The 24196-nt window shown below is 41.0% G+C and overlaps 1 protein-coding gene across 9 annotated transcripts in view; it reads right to left on the bottom strand.

Moving 5' to 3' along the window:
- CNOT10 (CCR4-NOT transcription complex subunit 10) overlaps nucleotides 1-24196 on the bottom strand; it is a 94529-nt gene that overhangs the window by 34298 nt on the left and 36035 nt on the right. For 4 of the 9 annotated variants that reach the window (XM_038002961.2, XM_073023676.1, XM_073023678.1 and 1 more), the window contains 6 exons: nucleotides 21767-21884; nucleotides 17136-17285; nucleotides 14908-15110; nucleotides 9166-9287; nucleotides 7739-7915; nucleotides 4891-4971 (listed from right to left, as the gene is read on the bottom strand). In XM_038002961.2, coding sequence (XP_037858889.1) covers nucleotides 4891-4971; nucleotides 7739-7915; nucleotides 9166-9287; nucleotides 14908-15110; nucleotides 17136-17285; nucleotides 21767-21884 — 851 coding nt within the window. The remainder of the gene's footprint in view (nucleotides 1-4890; nucleotides 4972-7738; nucleotides 7916-9165; nucleotides 9288-14907; nucleotides 15111-17135; nucleotides 17286-21766; nucleotides 21885-24196) is intronic. The other 5 variants (XM_038002962.2, XM_073023677.1, XM_038002963.2 and 2 more) reach the window with 3 other exon arrangements.

Genomic DNA, 24196 nt, shown 5'->3' with positions numbered 1-24196 from the left:
CTGAGGCAGATGGATCTCCTGAGGTCAGGAGTTTGAGACTAGCCTGATTGACATGGTGAAACCCCATCTCTATTAAAAATATAAAAAAATTAGCCCGGTGTGGTGGTGTATGCCTGTAATTGCAGCTAGTTGGGAGGCTGAGGCAAGAGAACTGCTTGCACTTGGGAGGCGGAGGTTGCAGTGAGCCAAGATACGCCATTGCACTCCAGCCTGGGGTACAAGGGCAAAAATCTGTCTCAAAAAAAAAGAAAAAGAAAAAAAAAAAAAAAAAGATTAGTATTCATTCAAGTAAACCTGTAAAAATTAAATCAAGTTTAAAAACTGTTTCAAATGTCTTCTTCATTAAGGATTCCCTTTAAATGTGTATAACCATACTTACTGCAGCATTATTTGTAACAGCAAAAACTGAAAACATTATAAACAGCTCAATAAAAAGCAATGTTAGACAAATTAGATCATATTCACAAAATGCAACTCTAGGCACCCATGAGAAAGAGTGAAACAAAGGTTTACGCTGATATGGGAACAAAGTAAGGTACAGAGCAGTGTACAGACTACAAAATTACTGGTAAAGGCCAGATGTGGTGGCTCACGCCTCTAATCCCAGCACTATGGGAGGCTGATGCGGGCAGATCACTTGAGCTCAGGAGTTTGAGACCAGCCAGACCAACATGGTGACACCCCGTCTCTACCAAAAATACAAAAATTAGCCGGGTGTGGTGGCACATGCCTGTAATCTCAGCTACTCAGGAGGCTGAGGCATGAGAGTCACTTGCACCTGAGAGGCAGAGGTTGCAGTAAGCTGAGATCCTGCCATTGCAGTCCAGCCTGGGCAATACAGCGAGACTCGGTCTCAGAATAACAGCAACAACAATGACAACACACCAAAACAAAACAAAAAGCTATACCACATAAAAAGAAGTTCATTAGAGAAATGCAAATAAAAATCACAATGAGATAGCACTACACATCTTATTTCCTTATTAGAATGAGTAAAGTAAAAAGTGCCTAAAAGAGGCCAGGTGCGGTGGCTCATGCCTGTAATCCCAGCACTTTGGGAGGCCAGGGCAGGTGGATTGCGAGGTCAAGAGACCATCCTGGCCAACATGATGAAACCCCGTCTCTACTAAAAATACAAAAATTAGTTGGGCGTGTTGGTGCACATCTGTAGTCCTAGCTACTCGGGAAGCTGAGGCAGGAGAACTGCTTGAACCCAGGAGGCGGAGGCTGCAGTGAGCCGAGATCATGCTATTGTACTCCAGCCTGGTGAAAAAAAAAAAAAAGTACCTACAACACACACAAATATCAAAACAAGTATGTGATGAAAAAATAATTTTTTTAAAAAAAGGAAATATGAAATATTGTGGTAAAGAACCTGGATCACTTATACATCCCTGGTGGAAATGTAAAATGGTACAGTCACTCTGTTAAAAGAGTTTGGCAGTTTCGTTTCTTTTTCTTTCTTTTTTCTTTTTTTTTTTGAGACAGAGTCTTGCTCTGTTGCCCAGGCTGGAGTGCAGTGGTGCGATTTCAGCTCATCACAACCTCTGCCTCCAGGGTTCAAACGGTTCTCCTGCCTCAGCCTCCGGAGTAGCTGGGACTACAGTTGCACGCCACCATGCCCGGCTAATTTTTGTGTTTTTAGTAGAGATGGGATTTCACTATGTTGGCCAGGCTGGTCTCGATCTCCTGACCTTGTGATCCGCTCACCTCGGCCTCCCAAAGTGCTGGGATTACAGGCGTGAGCCATCACGTCTGGCCACAAAATTTTTTAAAATTTTTAAGAAATTGAATGTAATGAACATATTGTAAAACAAACAAAAAAAAATCTGTATCTTGACTGTATCAATGTCAATATCCTGACTGTGATATTGTACTAAGGTTCTTTTTTTGTTTTGAGATGGAGTCTGTTGCCCAGGCTGGAGTGCAGTGGCACAATCTTGGCTCACTGAAACCTCCCTCCGCCTCCCCAGTTGAAGCAATTCTCCTGCTTCAGCCTCCCGAGTAGCTGGGACTATAGGCGTGCACCACCACACCTGGCTAATTTTTGTATTTTTAGTAGAGATGGGGCTTCACCATATTGGTCAGGCTGGTCTTGAACTCCTGACCTCATGATCCACCCACTATGGCCTCCCAAAGTGCTGGGATTACAGACATGAGCCACCACACCCATCAAGTACTAAAGTTCTGTAACAATTTACCTTTGGGAAAACTGGGTAAAGGGTAGATTAGGTCTCTATATTGTTTTTATTTTTAGAGACAGAGCCTCGATGTGTCATCCATGCTGGAGTTTGGTGGTATAATCACAGCTTACTGCAGTCATGACCTCCAGGGCTTAAAGTGATCCTCCTACCTCAGCCTCCCAGCTACCTGGAACCACAGGCATGCAACATCATGCCCAGATACTTTTTTTCTTTTTTCCTTTCTTTTTTGAGATGGAGTTTCACTCTTGTTGCCCAGGCTGGAGTGCAACGGTGCGGTCTTGGCTCACTGCAACCTCTGCCTACCTGGCTCAAGCGATTCTCCTCCCTCAGCCTCCCAGGTAGCTAGAATTACAGGCACCTGCCACCACGCCCGGTCAACTTTTGTATTTTTAGTAGAGATGGGGTTTCACTGTGTTGGCCAGGCTGGTCTCGAACTCCTGACCTCAGCTGATCCACCTGCCTCGGCATCCCACCAATGTGCTGGGATCACAGGCGTGAACCACCGCACCCAGCCTAATTTTTTGATTTTTTGAGAGACAGAGGCTACTATGTTGCCCAGGATTCTGTATTGCTTTTTAGACTATATGTGAATCTATAATAGACTATGTGTGAATCTACAATCATCTCTAAATGAAGTTTAATTTTTAAAAAAAGACATCATGGAGTCAAATAAACAAATAAAACATAACTAATTATTTGTGGAACGAAGTCACAGCAGGCTTAAAAGGAACTGTGTAGAAAAGGACCATCTAAAAATCAGTGACCAGCATAAGAAGCTAAAAAAAGAGCAAAATAAACTTAGAGTTAGTAGAAAAATACAATAAAGAGCAGAAATGAAATAGAAAACAGAAAATGAAGTACAAGTCTATTCTCTGAAAACATCAATCCAATATGTAAATTGCTAGTGGAATTGCTTAGGAAAGAAGAGAAAGCGAGAGATCCCACAAATATCACATATGAAAATTAGCTGGGCATAGTGGCTCATGCCTATAATCCCAGAACCCTGGGAGGCCGAGGCAGGTGGATCAGCTGAGGTCAGGAGTTTGAGACCAGCCTGGCCAACAACATGGTAAAACTCCGTCTCTACTAAAAATACAAAAATTTAGGCAGGCGTGCTGGCAGGCACCTGTAATTCCAGCTACTTGGGAAGCTGAGGCAGGAGAATCGCTTGAACCCAGTAGGCAGACATTGCAGTGAGCCGAGATCACACCACTGCACTCCAGCCTGGGACAAAGAGTGAAACTCCATCTCAAAAAAAAAAAAGAAAAAAAGAAAGAAAATAGAGGTATAACTGCAGATTCTACAGACATTAAAAAGGTAAAAAAACATTATGAACAATGTTAGTCCAATAAATTTGACAACTTGGAAAATTCCTTGAAAAATAAAACTTAACCAAACTGAGATAAGATGAAATACAGGCCAGGCGCGTGGCCTGTAATCCCCGAACCTTGGCAGGCCAAGGTGGGCAGATCACGAGGTCAGAAGATCAAGACCATCCTGGCTAACATGGTGAAACCCCATCTCTATTAAAAATACAAAAAATTAGCCAGGCGTGGTGGCGGGCACCTGTAGTCCCAGCTACTTGGGAGGCTGAGGCAGGAGAATGGTGTGAACCCAGGAGGCGGAGCTTGCAGTGAGCCGAGATTGTGCCACTGCACTCCAGCCTGGGCGATAGAGTGAGACTCCATCTCAAAAAAAAAGATGAAATACAAAATCTGAAAAAAAGTGTTCTGTTGAACAAGTTGAATTCATTATCAAAAATTTTCCAGCAAGGAATATCCTAGGCTGGATGGTTTCACTGGTGAATTCTATCAAATACTTAGGGAAGAAGTAATACTTGTCCTTTTTATTAGTTCAGGGGTACATGTGCAGGTTTGTTATATGGTAAACTTATGTCATGGGGGTTTGTTGTACAGATTATTTCGTGACCCAGGAACTAAGCTTAGTACCCAATAGTTATTTTTTCTGATCCTCTCTCACCCTCCACCCTCCAGGAGGCCCCCGTGCCTGTTGATCCCCTCTTCATGTCCATGAGTAATATCTATCTTACACAGACTCTTGCAGAAAACAGAGGAAGATGAAGTACTTCTCAACTCATTTATATGGTCAGCATAATCCTGAAACCAAATCTGACAAAATAATTTCAAAGAAAGAAAAGTATGGACCAATCTTCCTCATGAATATAGAAGCACTTATTCCCAATGAAGTATTAACAAATCAAATCAAAAAATTTATACAAAAGAAAATACATTCTGACCAAGTAGGGTTTATCACAAGATTGAAAGATTAGTTTAATATTTGATCAGTGTAATTCATCATATTAACAGTATAAACAAGATAAAAAAGAATGTGTTCATTTCTTTTTTTTTTTGAGACGGAGTTGCTCAGGCTAGAGTGCAGTGACACACTCACTGCAACCTCTGCCTCCCAGGTTCAAGCAATTCTATTGCCTCAGCCTCCCAAGTAACTGGGATTACAGGTGCCCGCCACCGTGCCCAGCTAATTTTTGTATTTTTTGTACAGACAGGGTTTCACTATCTTGGCCAGGCTGGTTTTGAACTCCTGACCTAGTGATCCACCAGCTTTGGCCTCCCAAAGTGCTGGGATTACAGGTGTGAGCCACTGTGCCCAGCCATGAATGTGTTCATTTAAATAGATGCAATGCTAATTTTGTTTAGATACTCACTTTAAGTTTTCTAATTCCTGTTTTCTCAGTGGAGAAGAAGGTGGAGCTGGAATGAATTTATCTCCATCATGGCTTTTACTGCTAAAATAGAGGTAAGAGTCTTAATTATGAAGAGCAACAAATAAAAAATTAAATGTAAAATTTTGTTTCCCTATCCTTACTCCCAACTTTTCTTTTTCTTTTTTCGAGACAGTTTTGCTCTTGTTGCTCAGGTTGGAGTGCAATTGCACGATCTCGGCTCACTGCAACTTCTGCCTCCCGGGTTCGAGTGATTCTCTTGCCTCAGCCTCCCAAGTAGCTGGGATTACAGGCATGCACCACCACACCCAGCTAATTTTTTGTATTTTAAGTAGAAACGGTGTTTCACCATGTTAGCCAGGCTGGTTTTGAACTCCTGAACTCAGGTGACCCACCTGCCTTGACCTCCCAAAGTGCTGGGATTTACAGGGATGACCCACCTCACCCGGCCTCCCATGTAACTTTTTACAACAAAAGTGTAAAAGAGTTAAACAATGGAAATGCTTAGTAATTTGGTAACACTAACATATTAAAGCTATATTGGGCCGGGCGCGGTGGCTCAAGCCTGTAATCCCAGCACTTTGGGAGGCCGAGACGGGCGGATCACGAGGTCAGGAGATCGAGACCATCCTGGCTGACATGGTGAAACCCCGTCTCTACTAAAAAAATACAAAAAAACTAGCCGGGCGCGGTGGCGGGCGCCTGTAGTCCCAGCTACTCGGGAGGCTGAGGCAGGAGAATGGCGTGAACCCGGGAGGCGGAGCTTGCAGTGAGCTGAGATCCGGCCACTGCACTCCAGCCTGGGCGACACAGCGAGACTCCGTCTCAAAAAAAAAAAAAAAAAAAAAAAAAAGCTATATTGCATATTAGTTTCTTCCCCCACAATACTGCTTTAAAAAATCTCTAACTGAAAACAGTATCTTTACTACATAAAGGAAGTAACTCAAAACTTTCACACATTTCTCATTATTCTAATTCCCCTGACCCCTCCCACCCCCGCCTTTTCTTGAGACTGGGTTTTTGAGACTCTGTTGCCCAGGCTGGAGTGCAGTGTGGCATGATCATAGCTCACTGCAGCTTCAAACTCCTGGGCTCAGGCAATCCTCCTACATCAGCTTCCCAAGTAGCTGGGACTAATGGTGCCCGGCACCACACTCAGCTAATTTTTTTATTTCTTGTAGAGATGGGGTCTCGTTATGTTGGACAGGCTGGCTTTGAACTCCTAGCCTCAAGCAATCCTTCAGCCTTGGTCTCCCTTAGCACTGGGATTACAGGTGTAAGCCATCATGCCCAGCCTAAATTTTTTATAGTAAACACGTACCGACTGCTATTATAATCAAGAAAAAACGCTGGGATGTGAGACGTAAGTTTAAAGATGCCATGTATAAAAAACAGAATTTCCGGCTGGGTGTAGTGGCTCATGCCTGCAATCTCAGCACTTTGGGAGGCCGAGGAGGGTGGATCACTTGAGGTTAGGAGTTCAAGACTATCCTGGACAATGTGGCAAAACCCTATCTCTACTAAAAATACAAAAATTAGCCTGGCATAGTGGCGCTGTGCCTATAATCCCAGCTACTTAGGGGGTTGAGGCAGGAGAATCGCTTGAGCCTGTGAGGCGGAGGTTGCAGTGAGTTGAGATCATGCCACTGCATTCCAGCCTGGGTGACAGAGGGAGACTCTGTCTCAAAAAAAAAAAACAAAAAAAACAAAACAAAACAAAACAAAAAACAAAACAGAAAGAAAGAAAGAAGAAAAAAAGCAGAATTTCCTATATATAAAATGTTATTTGTTTTGTCCTTACAAAGTTCTCCCAATTTCTATAGAGTCACATAATTTTTATTTATTTTAAATTTTTTTTGAAGAGATGGGGTCTTGCTATGCTGCCCAGGTTAGACTTGAACTCTTGGCCTCCTTCAGTAAGTACCTTGCCCAGATTTGCATAATTTTGAATTTATACTAGAAAACCAGAAACACATAAAAATATTCTGGAGGTTAGTGATTATATTACATTAAGAGGACAGGCAGAATATAATAAGAACTATGAGCAGCTTTAGGAGTTAAGTGTTTATTTTAATAAATTTTTTGTTTTTTTGAGACGGAGTCTCATTCTGTCACCCAGGCTGGAGTGCAGTGGCATGATCTTGGCTCACTGCAACCTCTGCCTCCTGGGTTCAAGTGATTCTCTTGCCTCAGCTTCCCTAGTAGGTGGGATTATAGGTGCCCGCCACCAGGCCCAGCTAATTTTTGTAGTTTTAGTAGAGACAGGGTTTCACCATGTTGGCCAGGCTGGTCTTGAACTCCTAACCTCAAGTGATCCACCCACCTTGGCCTCCCAAAGTGCTGGGATTACAGGCCTGAGCCACCACACCTGGTCAATTTTTTTTTTTTTAAGCTGTCTGACAACAGGACTTCTTACAAATATCCCTGTTGTCAGTGAAAAGCTGATACTTCCTTTTTTTTTTTGAGATGAAGTCTCACTCTGTCACCAAAGCTGGAGAGCAGTGGCACAATCTCGGCTCGCTGCAACTTCTGCCTCCTGGGTTCAAGTGATTCTCTTGCCTCAGCCTTTTACAGGCATGAGCCACTGCATCCGGCCAAAACTGCTACTTTCTACTTTTCTTTTTCAAAGATCTCTCCTAACTTAGCCTTCACCTTACTTCTCTCTTCCAGAAAGACTTAGAAACATAAATGCTTTCCTTTCTTGTTATGCAAAACAGAGAATTTCAGAAATTTAGGTTGAAGAATTTAGGAATTTACTTAAAGAACAAAAGGGTTTACTAAAGAAGTCCTAAAAGGATTTTGCCAAGGGAGATCACAAGGATTAGAATACCTGCAAGTTTCACTGCTTTCACTGCTCTCTGTGTTCCCACCTAATTGATTACTATTTTTAGCCCCATTTTCCTGCTTTGGATCTTGCTGTTCTTCAGGTAGCAGCAACAAGGCATTTCTGAGACATATGGCTGCAAACTCCATACTGGCTACAGGAATGGCCGAAGACTGCCCATCACTTAAAAGAACAAAACCAAATTAGCTAAGTGGATAAAAGATTTAAAAATAAGACTTTTTTATTATGAGGAATAAAACCAATCGATTATAAATGAAAACTATGCCTTTTAATAGGTAGAAATTTTAATATAAGCAGTTGTAAAAGCATGCTAAATAACCCAAATCCTAAGTATAGGTTGCAAATAGTATAAATAATGGGTTGCAAGTATATAAATTACATACACTGTGTCTCTAGGAATGAGACCAAGGAGAGACAATTTGATGTATATCACAATGTTAATGTTAACATACTAGAGAAACTGCAGACAAGGGCAACTGTAATGAGGGCAAGGAGCGGTATATTAAGAATGGGATGAAAGGGAAGAAAATAGATTTTCACATTTGAGCCTTACTTTGGTTGATCCTTGCTTTCAAAAATGCCTCTATACACTTTAAAACAGCAACATTACTTTTTGTCTTATAATTTCATTGACACTTTATACAACTTTCTGTTGGTTTGATGTGCCCAAATAGAATCTTTATTAGGGAAAAACAAAATTTTGAAAAGTAGTAACAACTTTGAAATTGCTTTAAAACTTTGAAATGCTTTATCATAATAGTTTTAAAAAATATTCCTGCATCATAGTTTAACTAAATTAAGACTAAATTATCGTGTATCAGGTATTTTCTATACTTTGGAAACACTTTCAAATGGCAGAAAACAATTTTGTTCTTTGACAAAAACAAATGAAGGCAGTTAATTATTTGCAAAGTTTGCCACTTTACAAATAATGGCAATTCCAAATTGTCAAACGAACGTTATACATGTGACAGCTTCTATACTGCTTTGGTTGCTTTATGTTTTCATACACCTTTTTTCTTCGAATAGTAAGAATTCACTTTCATGTATTTTCAGTCCTAGGGAACTATAAGAAAATACCTAAATGAGAAGTATCAATGATAACCAAAACTACATAAAAAGGAGATACCAAGATGCCCTCTTCTGGACATTCTTAATAATGGCACTGAACAGACTAGGGTTTCCTAGGCCATCAATAATTACAGTACCCATGGATGTAATAAACCAAAATCACGTTAGATAACATTCACTATGGACCTATACATAAGGGTCTGTTTGTTGAAATAGCAATAAACGTAGTTACAAAGTGGGTACTCCTATGCAATGATAAATCCTAAGCATACTTTTATATATAAGTAACATTATGTAAACTAGTATTAAATATATATACTTTTTCTTTCCAAAATACTTACTTATAAACAGTATTCTGTATAGACTGTGATGCCAAAACTATTTTACGATGATAGCCTTGACCAACAATAGACTGCACAATTCCTTTTTTGCTGGGAAGGCCTTTAGTTTCTTGTTCAGAGGTCTACAAAATACAAATAATTTCCAGTAAATTCAAGGGAATTGTAATATGTGGTATAAAAAATGGGGGAATACCTCTCACAATTACTCTAAATTTAAGAAAGTTCTTAAAATCAATGAGGACTTTTTTTGGTGATAATGGAAACATGTTTGGTATTAGTGGAAAAAGCACATAAGGCTGAAAATCTGGGATATATGCTACATTTTGTTTACATGAGATTGGAGAAAATTCTAAGAACAAAATCCAATTCAATTATGTCCCAAAAATTTATTTAGAATTATTTACTTAGAATATTCTATACCTCCAGTGCCATGCTACATATTACAGGTACTTTGACAGCAGAGTAAGGAAAATGAGAGCCTAAAATACAGTGTAAAAGAAAAGTGAAGCAGCTCCACTTCCTAAAACACAGATCATTTCCTTCTTAATTCAAAGTATTAATTACATTGTCAACAATATATAAACTTCAATAAGCTGTATATGGTAAAAATTTACATGGACACAGTACTTGCCTTTTAGGACATTAAAATCCCCAAACCAAATGAATAAATATTAAACTGAAAACAATAAAAGCTACTTACACATACGTAGTTACTTTAGGATATCTGATTAAGATATATTATCTCACGACAGAGCTCACAGTGATAATTTCATTTATCACCCCCCTTAATTCTAAGTCTCTAATTTGGTTGGGTGCAGTGGCTCATGCCTGTAATCCCAGCCCTTTGGGAAGCTGAGGCAGGAGGATCGCTTGAAACCAGGAGTTCCAGACCAGCCTGGGCAACATAGTAAGAACCTGTATCTACCTTTTTTTTTCTCTTTTTTTTTTTTTTTTTTTTTTTTTTAAAGACAAGGTCTGGCTCTGTTGCCCAGGATGGAGTACAATGGCATGATCTCGGCTCACTGCAACTTCTACCTCCTGGGCTCAACTGATCCTCCTGCTTCAGCCTCCCAAGTAGCTGGGACTACAGGTACAGGTGCGTGCCACCATGACCAGCTAATTTTTCTGTTTATTTTTTTAGAGACAGGGTTTTGCCAAGTTGCCGAGGCTGGAATTTTTTTTTTTTCTTTTTTTTTTTTAGACAGAGTCTCACTCTGTCGCCCAGGGTTGGGTGCAGTGGTGTAGTCTCGGTTCACTGCATCCTCCACCTCCTGGGTTCAAGTGATTCTCTTGCCTCAGCCTCCCGAGTAGCTAGGATTATGGGCGCCTGTCACCACACCCGGCTAATTTTGTATTTTAGTAGAGACAGGGTTTCACCATGTTGGCCAGGTTGGTCTCAAACTCCTGACCTCAAGTGATCCACCCGCTTCGGCCTCCCAAAGTACTGAGATTACAGGTGTGAGCTACCGCGTCCAGCCAGGAAAAATTATTATTATTATTATTATTATTATTATTATTGAGATGGAGTATCACTCTGTCGCCCAGGCAGGAGTGCAGTAGCGCAATCTCGGCTCACTGCAACCTCCATTTCCCAGGTTCAATCGATTCTGCTGCCTCAGCTTCCCGAGTAGCTGGGACTACAGGCGTGCACCACTGTGCCCAGCTAATTTTTGTATTTTTTTTAGAGATGGGGTTTCACCATGTTGGCCATGCTGGTCTTGAACTCCTGAACTTGTGATCCACCCGACTCGGCCTCCCAAAGTGGTGGGATTACAGGCATGAGCCACTGTGCCCGGTCCCGAAAAACCTTTTTAATTTTTTTTTTTTTTTTTGAGAAGGAGTCTCATTCTGTCACCCAGGCTGGAGTGCAGTGGTGTTATCTTGGCTCACTGCAACCTCTGCCTCCCGGGTTCAAGCAATTCTCCTGCCTCAGCCTCCCAAGTAGCTAGGACTACAGGTGGGTGCCACCACATCCGACTAATTTTTTGTATTTTTAGTAGAGACGGGGTTTCACCATGTTAGCCAGGATGGTCTTGATCTCCTGACCTCCTGATCCACCCACCTCAGCCTCCCAAAGTGCTGGGATTACAGGCATGAACCACCACTCCAGGCCAAATCTTTTTTAATTTAAAAAATAAAACTAAGCTGGGCAAGGTGGCTCACGCAGGTGGATCGCTAGAGCCCAGGAACTTGAGACCAGTGTGGGTAATGTGGTGAAACTCCATCTCTACAAAGAAATACAAAAATTAGCCAGGTGCGGTCATGTATGCCCCAGCTACTAGGGAAGCTGAGGTGGGAAGATCACTTGACACCAGGGGGGTCGAGGCTGCAGTGAGCCATGATCACGCCACTGAACTCTAGCCTGAGTGACAGAGTGAGACCCTGTTTGAAAAATAAAATAAAACAAGTCTCTAAACAAGTCTGCAGGTGGAATCCCAAGTAGTTATCTCTTTTTTGTTTTTTTTTTTGAGACGAAGTCTCACTCTGTCGCCCAGGCTGAAGCGCGGTGGTGGGATCTTGACTCACTGCAAGCTCCGCCTCCCAGGTTCACGCCATTCTCCTGCCTCAGCCTCCCGAGTAGCTGGGACTACAGGCGCCGGCCACCTCGCCCGGCTAGCTTTTTGTATTTTTTAGTAGAAATGGGGTTTCACCAGGTTAGCCAGGATGGTCTCGATCTCCTGACCTCGTGATCCGCCCGTCTCGGCCTCCCAAAGTGCTGGGATTACAGGCTTGAGCCACCACGCCCAGCCTCCAAGTAGTTATCTTATAATGACATCCAAATTATCATATACCAGAACAAACTGGAGTCAATCAATATGAATTTGCAAAACTAATCTCTGCCCTGCAAAATCTTTTCTCTAAACACAAATGTTTCTGTACTGTTACTTATTGCTTCTGAATGTAACTTATTATAGTTGCACTTCCATACATAACTTTTAATAAAGAACATACTACACAGTGCTAAAAAATACAATAAAACTGCTCTGATCAAAACTAGTTGTGTATAGAGAATGCCATGCAATATTAATGAAAAAGTGATATTTTAAACTATTATTGTGAGGACTTCCATTCTGACTTATTTTCCTAGTCGTGGTGATAAATTTACATTGATTCATCTATATTCTCTTGTCTTATTGCTAAGGCCATGAAAACTGATCCAAATGGCCAGATCTGAAGATGTAACAGATGAAAACAAACTGGCCCATGGTAGAATGTTCGGAACTAAAAAACATACAATAATCCATACCTTCAATCACCGATAGCCGGAAAGTGTGCCAGATCAGTTTTAAGGTAAAAGGATCACACAAAATTAAAATATTGAGACTCTTTTTGTTTAGCAGATCTTTTCCCATATATTATACACTGCCCAGGTAAATATAAGCCTTGCCTCTGCCAAGTCTAAAATAATACGTACCAGATATTCAGGACAAAATGTCCTCCTTAGCATAAACAAGTTAATTTTTTAAAATCCAAAATGAATTTATTTCTGAAGGTACAAACTGCTTTGTTCAGCATACCTCCTGTCCTGACTTAACAAATTTTATGAAATTTTATTTGGAGTTTACAATTACTCCTGTTGGGATTTGTCCTCTGATTTTATTAGTGTTTTGGGCTTGTTTTTACTGTTTTTTAGGTTACCCTAAAGTTTTTTTTTAGGAGGAAAAGCACAGACAAAGATATTACTGGTGGCAAGTTTCCTATTAGCAGCACAAATTTTGTGTGTTCATGAAGTTATGGCAATCAAAAGTCATCTTTACCATTTTTTAAAAATTACAAATTTACAACTTTTCTAGGAAAAAAAAAAACAGGACTAGCAGCATATTAATATGGAAAATACTTATCCTCCCCTCTCGCTCCTTCTCCTCTAGGGGGAGTGGGGGAGACCTTGTAAGCTCAATGGCGTCTGTAGAACAAACACAATCCCAAAAGTACTATTTCTAAAACCAGTTAATTTAAAAAGAAAATATTAAACTTTACAAAATCTTTTCTTTTCTGGGAAAAGAAAAAAGTAACTCCCTGGTTTCCAGTAAATACCAAAGAAAGGCCCCCAACACTTAAATTTATAAACAGATTAAAGAGAATAGGCAATTTCTATTTGCTTCTTTTATCTTTAAGAAGTATAAATTCTACCTAGAACTGTTTATCAGTTAAGAATTAACCAATAAGAAAGTTGTCTTTTAAAAAGCAAACTATAATTAAATAATTAAAGTCTTTGAAAGAGAAATCACTCATCTCTTCCTCTATTGGTATACTCAAATCATAAACTACCTAAGTACCATGTATGAAAACTAGCAAACACACTTCTTTAATCTCCTTAGTCATTGTACTTCTCAGAAACTGCTGTGCAGCAGGAGAGCCTCAACATCACCTATGGCAGGCATGCAAGGTCAAACCTCCAGGTATCATACCTTCCCAATGTTTCACAGCAAGGGCAGGGGGTAGGGTAGCAAATGGAAGATACATATATCTGGTAATTCTGATACAACCCATCTTTCCCCTATCTCCTATTGATCCCTCCCAAATTGAAATTCAAAAAGCTTCCACCAACTGCCATTTGGAGATAATCTAAGCATGGACATCAATGTAAACTGGCCTATTCTCATAGTTACCATGGGCAATCATGTGTCAAGAAACAGCCTGGGGTAATCCATAAACTCTGTATCATTTACTGAAACCAAAGTAAAACCCTCAGGCATTGAAGGAAATGCAGTTCTTTCCCCATTGCGTTATCAGACCTTTTCTAATCAACAGGCTACATAACACTATGCTTATGCCAGCAGATGGCATGGCTCGTGACCCCTGGAGCAGCTAGCAGACCACTGTTCCAACATACATGACTTTATCACTGGCTTCAACTCTTTAATGTTGCCACACTTACTTACCAAGAATGAGAATGTTAACAAATGACTTCATAAATTTTTATTTTTTTTGAGACAGGGTCTCGCTCTGTTGCCTAAGGTGGAGTGCAGAGGCTCTATCTGGTCTCACTCCAACCTCCACCTCCCAGGCTCAAACGATCTTCCCGCCTCGGCCTGTTGAATAGCTGGGACTACAGGCACTCGCTGCCACACCTAATAATTTTTTGTAGAGATGTGGGTGTCTCACTGTGTTGTCTAGTTTGGTCTTGAACTCCTGAGCTCAAAAGATCCACCCACCTCGGCCTCTCAAAGTGCTTGGATTACAGGCATATGCCACTGCACCCGGCCAACAAATGACTTTTTGAAACTAAATTTTTTTTCACCAGTGGTTAAGGAAGACTACATATACATTTCACTGAAATCAAAAGAAAAGAATGACCATCATCATTCTCTTTTTAACCTTCACGCCTGTAATCCCAGCACTTTGTAATCCCAGCACTTTGGGAGGCTGAGGTGGGTGGATCACCTGAGGTCAGGAGTTCAAAACCAGCCTGGGCAACATGTTGAAACCCCATCTCTACTAAAAATACAAAATTAGCTGGGCATGGTGGCGTGTGTATGTAGTCCCAGCAATTCGGGAGACTGAGGCAGGAGACTCGCTTGAATCCTGGAGGTGGAAGTTGCAGTGAGCTGAGATTGTGCCATTGCACTCCAGCCTGGGCACAAGAGAGAAACTCCGTCTCAAAAATAAAAAATAAAAAAAAAATTAAAAAAAAAGAGAATGATGTCTTACGTATGTTTCCAAGGTTTTTTTTTTCTTTAACATTCCATGTAGTAAATGGGGGGAAGAAAGGGTTCAAAAAGATACCCAAGTAGCACTCACCCCCTTATTGGCAGCAATGCAGCATTCAGCCAGCCGTAGCCAGAGGCGAGGATTTGCATGATAAACCTGAACAGCTTCAATCAGACATTCGAAGGCAGCAAGAGGCCTTCCAATGTGAAGAAGCTGAATTCCACAGTTATACAGCAACTCATATCTCTTATTGGTTAGTAACGTACACATGGGTCTTCCTGAAAATTTTTTGCCTAGTGATAAAAATTAGATAAGAATACATCATTAGATTTAAAGTAATAGTAACCTTGAAAACATTTACTCCATTAAGTACTTAGACACTACCATGTTTAACACCAATAATCCTGATCTGAGTTATAATGGCTCTCAACAATGGTGGTCCCCGTCCTCAATCCCACAAATATTCTCCAGAGTCATCTCAGTTGTCTATACTGGCAGAGCCAGAGATGTCTCTTCTCATTTGCCAGCTCCTCAGGCAACAAAGCTCCAGGAAGGCAAAGATAAGAGATGGGACCCACTCTCACTCCTTTGAACCTTATCCTACTTTTCTACATTTTTACTTTATTCTCTTTTATTTTTTACTTTTATTTTGTTGTAGAGATGAGGGTCTCACTATGTTGCCCAGGCTGGTCTTGAACCCCTGGACTGAAGTGATCCACCTTGGCCTCCCCTAAATCTTGGGATTACAAGCACGAGCCATCTTGCCTAGCCAACATTTTTAGAGTCTGTATGAAGTTTCCACTTTTTAAAATTTTTGGCTGGGCTCAGTGGCTCACGCCTGTAATCCCAGCACTTTGGGAGGCCAAGGCGGGTGGATTACAAGGTCAAGAGTTCAAAACCAGCCTGGCCAACACAGTGAAACCCCCTCTCTACTAAAAATACAAAAATTAGCCACGCATGGTGGCGCATGCCTGTAGTCCCAGCTACTTGGGAGGCTGAGGCAGGAAAATTGCTTGAATCTGGGAGGTGGAGGATGCAGTGAATCAAGATCATGCCACTGCACTCCAGTTTGGGCAACAGAGTGAGACTTCGTCTCAAAAAAATAAAACAAAATAAAATAAAAATTTCATCTTGGTTAACCATTTTATTGCCATGTGTTATCCAATGTTTCAGTCAACCTTGATTTATAATATATTTGGCATCAATTAAATAGGTTATTATTATTATTAATTTTGAGACAGAGTCTCCCTCTGTCGCCCAGGCTGGAGTGCAATGGCGCCATCTCGGCTGACTGCAAGCTCCGCCTCCCAGGTTCACGCCATTCTCCTGCCTCAGCCTCCCGAGTAGCTGGGACTACAGGCGCCCGCCACCACGCCTGGCTAATTTTTTAATATTTTTTAGTAGAGACGGGGTTTCACAGTGTTAGCCAGGATGGTCTCAATCTCCTGACCTCGTGATCCGCCCACCTTGGCCTCCCAAAGTGCTGGGATTACAGGCGTGAGCCACCACACCCAACCTAAATAGGTTATTATTTTTAAAAGCTAAATAATTGTTTGATTTTAGGCATTTCAGATCAAGGATCCATATGATAATGCATATTAAAGGATCAATGTGAGGAAATTGCTTAAAGATTGTCAGATGCTGCCAGTAGTATCACATGTAAAACTGCAAAGAATCTATAATAAGCCAGGCACAGTGGCTCATGCTTGTAATTCCAGCACTTTGGAAGACTGAGGCGGGAGGATCACTTAAGCCCAGGAGTTCCAAACCAGCCTGGGCAACACGGCGAAACGTTATCTTTACAAAAAACACAAAAATTAGCCAGGTACAGTGGCATGTATCTATAGTCCCAGCTACTCAGGAGGCTGAAGTGGGAGGGTCACTTGAGCCCAGGAGGCAGAAGTTGAAATGAGCTGAAATCGCACCATTGCACTCCAGCCTGGGTGACAGAGCTAGACTTTGTCTCAAAAAAAAAAAAAAAAAAAAAATCTATAATAAACCTAGTTTGGCACAGTCATATTGTGACTAATCAAACATTCTGTTACATAACATTACCATAGGGAATTATTCATTTTCAAATTGATGAAAAATGGAATGCAACTTAAATTTCTGGAAAATTCAGAATTACTCTTAACACCTTGTTATTGCTATTCAAAGTAGCATTATCTATTAAAAATCCCCAGAGCCAAATTTGTTGGGTAAGATCAGAGTTAACTATATGTAAGTCTATATGGTGGGTATTTTAACCACATTCATGCTTTTTAAATCATGCTTTTCTGATGTAGTAAATACAAACTGTACCCCAGAACTGGGCTTACCTGGATCAGTGCTACCTGCACTGAGCTGTGCACAGACATTGTCATTCTCCTGCAGAGCCTTTTTAAAGTAGAATATTCCCAAATTGTGCTTGCTCATGGCAAAATGGATGCAACCAAGGTTATTCCAGAACATGCACCTCAAGCATTCACCTGAAAAAAATGCAAATAAATTTGTCCACAGAAAAATTTTAATGTTGGTGTCCCTCAGACAAGAATTGGGCTCATCTTGCATGAGTTAACACTATTACCATTCCACTTACTTCCTAAAGAACTGTTCACAAGGTATTTGAAATTTAGGAAATATCTGAAAAATTTTAAAACTCCTTTTAAAATCTATTTTGTCAAAGTTGATAAAAATTATTTTTAAAAACCAGTCTTATTTTGTTAGTCCAATTTTGTACCGATTTTTTTTTTCCTTTTTAAAAACAATTTTTAAAACAGACGGGGTCTCACTATATTGCCTACCCTGGTTTCAAACTCCTGGGCTCAAGCAACACCTTCCACCTTGGCTTCCCAAAGTTCTGGGATTACAGGCATGAGCCACCACGCCCAGCTAATTTTTAGTAACTGTAGACAAATGATATAAAAATGCAAAAGACAAAATATGTTCATCAGTAATATAATGTATACGCATTGCATCCACCAATGAAATATTATGTAGAAATTAGAAACAAGGAAGCAAGTATATATGGAAACAACCAAAGTATATTAAATGAATAGCAAGAATATATAGAAAAGAACAGAGTGAGGCTGGGTACGGTGGCTTACGCCTGTAATCCCAGCATTTTGGGAGGCTGAGGAAGGTGGATCATTTCAGGTTAGGAGTTTGAGATCAGCCCAGCCAATAAGGTGAAATGCCACCTCCACTAAAAACACAAAAATTAGCTGGGCATAGTGGAGGGCGCCTGTAATCCCAGTTGCTCGGGAGGCCGAGGCAGGAGAATTGCTTGGGCCTCGGGGGCGGAAGCTGCAGTGAGCCGAGATCGCACCACTGCACTCCAGCCTGGGTGACAGAGTAAGACTCTGTCTCAAAAAAAAAAAAAAAAAAAAAAAAAAAAAAAGAATAGAACAGAGTATGCTTGTTAAACCGTAAGTCTCCACTGCTTTTAATTTACACTTCTTTAAATACCATTGCAGCTAAGCATCTTCTCATGTTTGGGAATTTGTATTTTTCAGCCTGTGTTGCCTCTTCTTGTCTTTCACCCTTATTATTTTTTTTCTTTCTCTGAGACAGGGTCTCATTCTGTCACCCAGGCTAGAGTGTGGTGGCATAATTAGGGCTCACTGCAGCCTCGACCTCCTGGGCTCAAGCAATCCTCATGCCTTGGCCTCCTAAGTACCTGGGACTACAGGCGTGGGCCACCATGCCCAGTTAATTTTTTAATTTTTTTTTGCAGAGATAGGGTCTCACTTTGTTGCCCAGGCTGGTCGCAAACTCCTGGAATCAAGTGATCCTCCTGTCTCAACCTCCCAAAGTGCTGAAATTACAAGCGTGAGCACCGTTCCTGGCCGATCTATTTCCTTATTTGGTTACAAATGTTTTTTCTGTTGGTTATTAGTTGTTTTGTATGTTATAGAAACCTTCTGTCACATCTGTTTCAAATATTCCTGCCCACCTCTGTTTGTCATCTGTTTTGTGACTTGGTTCAGTATGTGTATGTGTGTTTACATTTTTAATCATAAAACGTTTAACATCTTAATGTGGTCAAATTTAGCAATGTTTTCTAAACTCTATGGTACTTAGATTTAGATTTTGGAAAATGTTTACTCAAGCCTTCCCCATCACAAAATTAAAATATTCATCCAAGTTTTGTCTTACTGCTTTTATTTATTTTTAAATGTTAATCCTTCATCTCTCTGAATTTTATTTTGGTGTAATGAAGGTAATCTAAGCTTTAATTTTTTTTTCCTTTTTTTTTTGAGACGGTGTCTCACTCTGTTGTGCAGTAGCGCAATTTCAGCTCACTGCAACTTCCGTCTCCTGGGTTCACGCCATTCTCCTGCCTCAGCCTCCCCAGCAGCTGGGACTACAGGCGCCCGCGACCCGGCATGGCTAATGTTTTGTATTTTTAGTAGAGACGGGGTTTCACCATGTTAGCCAAGATGGTCTTGATCTCCTGGCCTCGTGATCTGCCCGCCTCAGCCTCCCAAAGTGCTGCAATTACAGGTATGAGCCACCGCGCCCGGCCTTTAATATTTTTTTTCTAAACAGCTACCCAAACATTCCAAAACAACGGCCCTTAATGGTATAAAATGCCTGACTAGAGTGACACAATTAATAATCAGGATATTTATTGTTTAGCACTAAAAATTAAAGGTAATCTTCTGACATGTTTTTACATTAAGCAATGACAATATTTAAAAAAGAAACACAAGGCTGAGCTCGGTGGCTCACGCCTGCAATCCCAGTATTTTGGAATCCTAAGTAGCTGGGATTTCAGGTGCACGCCATCATGCCCGGCTAATTTTTGTATTTTGTGTAGAGACGGGGTTTCTCCATGTTGGCCAGGCTGGTCTTGAACTCCTGACCTCAAGTGATATGTTGGCCTCGGTCTCCCAACGTGCTGGGATTATAGGTTTGAGCCACCATGCCTGGCCATCTTTATTTATTAATTTATTTTCAGAGACAAGGCCTTGTTCTGTTGCCCAGGCTGGAGTGCAGTGGCATGATCATGATTCACTGTAGCCTCGAACTCCTGGGCCTCCTGCCTTGGTCTCCCAAAGCATTAGAATTACAGGCATGAACCACCGCTTCCAGCTCCTGCCTCCAATTTAAAGATTGACAATGTCAATACTGACATCTACATCAAGAAAATCCTAAGCAAAAATTTCTCAAAGTATATTATCTTTTTAGTTTGAGGGATCATTGCATGTTGTGTGTTAGTGGACCTCTGAGGAGAAACTATGACAATGAAAACAAAACACTAAAATCGAGCAGAATTAGAAACGGGAATTTAGAAGAGAAATAATACCCACAAGAGAATTATAAGGAACAAAGTGCCTTTCTCCATCTTCCATCACTCCTGTGAACTGAAAGGGTAAATAGGGGAAGATCTGAGTATGTTTGCATGTGTATTCTGTGTGTGTATCTGAATAGAATCCAAAACAAAACAAGACAAAACAAACCAAAAAACATATTAATTGTCTGCATTTTAAACTTGAGGCAAAACATACATTTTCAACAGTTTATCCTCATTTCTTGAATAAGTGATTTTCCTTCTCCTGCCCCATCAAATACTGATGATATAAACCTAAATGACATTCACAATTTTTACTTTCATGTTACCATTAATATCAAGGGATTTATAAGACTTTTTAAATAGAGGCAAGAATATGTAATAATACTTATTTTCCTAGCTTTATAGAAAGATTTTTGATATAGTTAATGATCTAAATAAATCAAATTAATTGGGTAAGTTACAGAAAAAAATTATATTATTAACTGCCTTTATGGCAGAAAGAAATAAAAACATTATATTATTTACTTAAAAGATCTCACTTTTCTGGTACAGATAGTAATTCACTTAAAAAAAAAAAAAAGTCTCACTTTACAAAGCAAAAGTCCAAGGATCTTATAAAAACAAATTAAAGGGCCAGGTGCAGTGGCTCATGCCTGTAATCCCAGCACTTTGAGACGCTGAGGCGGGTGGGTCACTTGAGGTCAGGAGTTCGATACAGCCTGGGCAACATGGTAAAACCCTGTCTCTACCAAAAAATACAAAAATTAGCTGAGCATGTGGTGCATGCCTGTAGTCCCAGCTACTCAGGAGGCTGAGGTGGGAGAATTGTTTGAACCCGGGAGGGAGGTGGAGGCTGTAGTGAGCCAAGATGTTGCCACCAGTGCACTCCAGCTTGGGCGACCGAGCACGACTCTGTCAAAAAAAAAAAAAAAAGGAAGGAAGGAAGAAAGAGAAGAGAGGGAAGGAAGGAAGTGAAGGAGGGAGGGAAAAGAAAAGAAGGGAAAGAAGGAAGGAAGGGAGGGAGGGAAAAGAAAAGAAAAGAAGGGAAAGAAGGAAGGAAGGAAGGGTGGGAGGGCGGGCAAGTCAGGTTAAAGAAAAAAGAAAAGCTATCTGGGACAGGCACAGTGGTGCACGCCTGTAATCCCAGTACTTTGGGAGGCCGAGGTCGGCGGATCACTTGAGCCCAGGAGTTTGAGATCAGCTTGGGCAACATAATGAGATCTTGTTTCTACAGTAAGTAAGCCAGGCATGATGGTGCATGCCTACAGTCCCAGCTACCTGGGAGGCTGAGGTGGGAGGATCACTTGAGCTCAGGAGGTTGAGGCTGTAGTGAGCTGTGATTGTGGCACTGCACTCAGCCTGGGTGACAAAGCAAGATTATTTCCAAAAAAAAAAAAAAAAAAAAAAAAAAAGGAGGTGTGGGGAGGGGAGGAAAGCGATCCAACCTGGAAAAGTAAAAAAAGGAAAGAAAGCAAAGTAAAAGCAAGAAGTAATGAGGTTTCTTCTAAAGTAGAAACAGGATGGAAATTTTTGCAGCAGAAATATTAAAACATTTTCATTAAAAAATGAGCATAAATCACTCGAAAGACTAGGTGTTGGGAGGTGGACAAGCAAGAAGGGGTAGAAGAGTCAGGCAAAAAAAAAAGTTAAAATTTCACAATTTTCTTTTACCTGTTTTCATGAATCCTGGATGCTCAGCAATGTTCGAACTATTTAATAGCTTCACGGCTTTTCGATAATTACCTCTTAAGTACTCAAAATTGCTTTTAAGAAAGAGAGAGGGTGCAGACTGTAGAGAAAATATAAAAGTTACTGATAATTTGTTTTCAGATGCCTAATGTAAGATCTTAATTATACTGTTGTACTGACATGTGTTCAAAACCATAAATGAAGTAAGTCATAGTCACAAAAAACTATATAGTCTCTAAATGTTTCATTGCTCTCACAATCTAAAAAATTGAACCTGTCAGAGAGCACTTTGTAAAAAGAATTACTAAGGGTCCACCTGAAAAAATAAATATAGGTATATGTATATGTATAAGAATACAGTCTGGGCCAGGCACGGTGGCTCACGCCTGTAATCCCAGCACTTTGGGAGGCCAAGGCAGGCGGATCACGAGGTCAGGAGATTGAGACTATCCTGGCTAACACAGTGAAACCCAGTCTCTACTAAAAATACAAAAAATTAGCCGGGCATGGTGGTGGGCACCTGTAGTCCCAGCTACTCGGGAGGCTGAGGCAGGAGAATGGCGTGAACCTGGGAGGCGGAGCTTGCAGTGAGCCGAGATCACGCCACTGCACTCCAGCCTGCGCGACAGAGTGAGACTCTGTCTCACCAAAAAAAAAAAAATACAGTCTGTAGATTATCAACTGATTGTGTTCATCTACTATACTACTAACTGAAAACCAATTTGACAGCACGATCTATGTCCTTCATTTTTTTTTTTTTTTTTTTTCCAAATAGGAAAAAAAAAGGGTCATTCTACAAATGGAAGAATTTTTCAACAGAATGCCTTATTGGCAAGCACTAATCCTGCTGTTCCAAAGATCACATTTTGAATAGTAGATCACCTTTCACTTCTCCTAAGAATCCTCATGGTGGAGGGCCCTCTAGATAGTACTACCTGTTTAGAGTACAAAAGCATGCAGAGAGCTCTGGAGACTCAACATCCATCTAGGAGGACATCTGGAATCCTGATTGATTGATTGATTGACTGAGACAGAGTCTTGCTCTGTCGCCCAGGCTGGAGTACAGTGACACGATCTCAGCTCACTGCAACCTCCACCTCCTGGATTCAAATAACTCTCCTGCCTCAGCCTCCTGAGTAGCTGGGATTACAGGCATGAGTCACCATGCCGGGCTAATTCTCCTGCCTCAGCCTCCTGAGTAGCTGGGACTACAGGCGCACGTCACCACACCCGGCTAATTTTTGTATTTTTAGTAGAGGTGGGGTTTCACCATGTTGGTCAGGCTGGTCTCGAACTCCTGACTTTGGGATCCGCCTGCCTCAGCCTCCCAAAGGGCTGGGATTACAGGCGTGAGCCACCGTGCTCGGCCTAATTTTTTTATTTTAGTAGAGATGGGGCTTCCCCATGTCAGCCAGGCTGGTCTCGAACCCCTGACCTCAGGTGATTTACCTGCTTCAGCCTTCCAAAGTGCTGGGATTACAGGCATCAGCCATCACACCTGGCCTATTTATTCACTTAATTTAGCAACAGGCTTTCCTTCTAAATCCTAGTTTATCCATCGCTCTGCCTCCCGCCCACCCCAAAGTTCTGGTCACTAAGGAAACAAGGGCTTTCAGCACTTATCCTTAGTGGTAGCTATTCCTCCTGAAGTTTTCGCTGATTTAGGATGACTATTACACTAAATTATAATAATTTTCATTTGTCTTTCCTCTATGACTATGGTCTCCTTTAAAGCAGGAATTACGTCTTTTATCATTTAAAAAAAAGGTTTGATAATGGCTGGCTGGCTGGCTCACTGGGCTTCCCCCTCTTAGGCTCAGGTCTAGGCCACAATTGTTATAAAAAATCACTAGCATATTAACTAACTCAGTAACTAATCTGAATCCTGCCTGAGATTTTTAACCGTATTTTCTCATGGCTTTATACTTCTAAATTTATAGTTTTCCTAGAAGCATCAAGATTGTTCATAACTCTGTTTCTTTCCTATACCATCTTAAAAATTATCAATGAAAGATTAGGGTGGAGGGAGTGGAAGGAAGAAGTAATTCTATCTCAAATACTTTAGTACTAGTTAAATTGAAGGTACTGTCAAGCCAAAAGTCATTTGGAAGGGTCAGGTTTTGGCTACAACTTGACTGTTAGATTTTTAATAAATTTCTTTTTTTTTTTTTTGGACATGGTCTCACCCTGTCACCCAGGCTAACCTGCAATGGCACAATCTCAGCTCACTGCAACTTCTGCTTCCCGGGTTCAAGCGATCCTCCCACTTCAGCCTCCCCAGTGGTTCAGTGGCTGGGACTACAGGCACACACCACCACACCGGCTAATTTTTGTATTTTTAGTAGAGACAGGGTCTCATCATGTTGGTCAGGTTGGTCTTGAACTCCTGACCTCAGGTGATCCTCCCACCTC

The sequence above is a fragment of the Chlorocebus sabaeus genome, chromosome 15 (genome assembly GCF_047675955.1).
Source record: "Chlorocebus sabaeus isolate Y175 chromosome 15, mChlSab1.0.hap1, whole genome shotgun sequence".
Taxonomy (NCBI): domain Eukaryota; kingdom Metazoa; phylum Chordata; class Mammalia; order Primates; family Cercopithecidae; genus Chlorocebus; species Chlorocebus sabaeus.
Note: the sequence above shows the minus strand (reverse complement) of the source record. Positions and strands in the feature narration are given on the sequence as shown.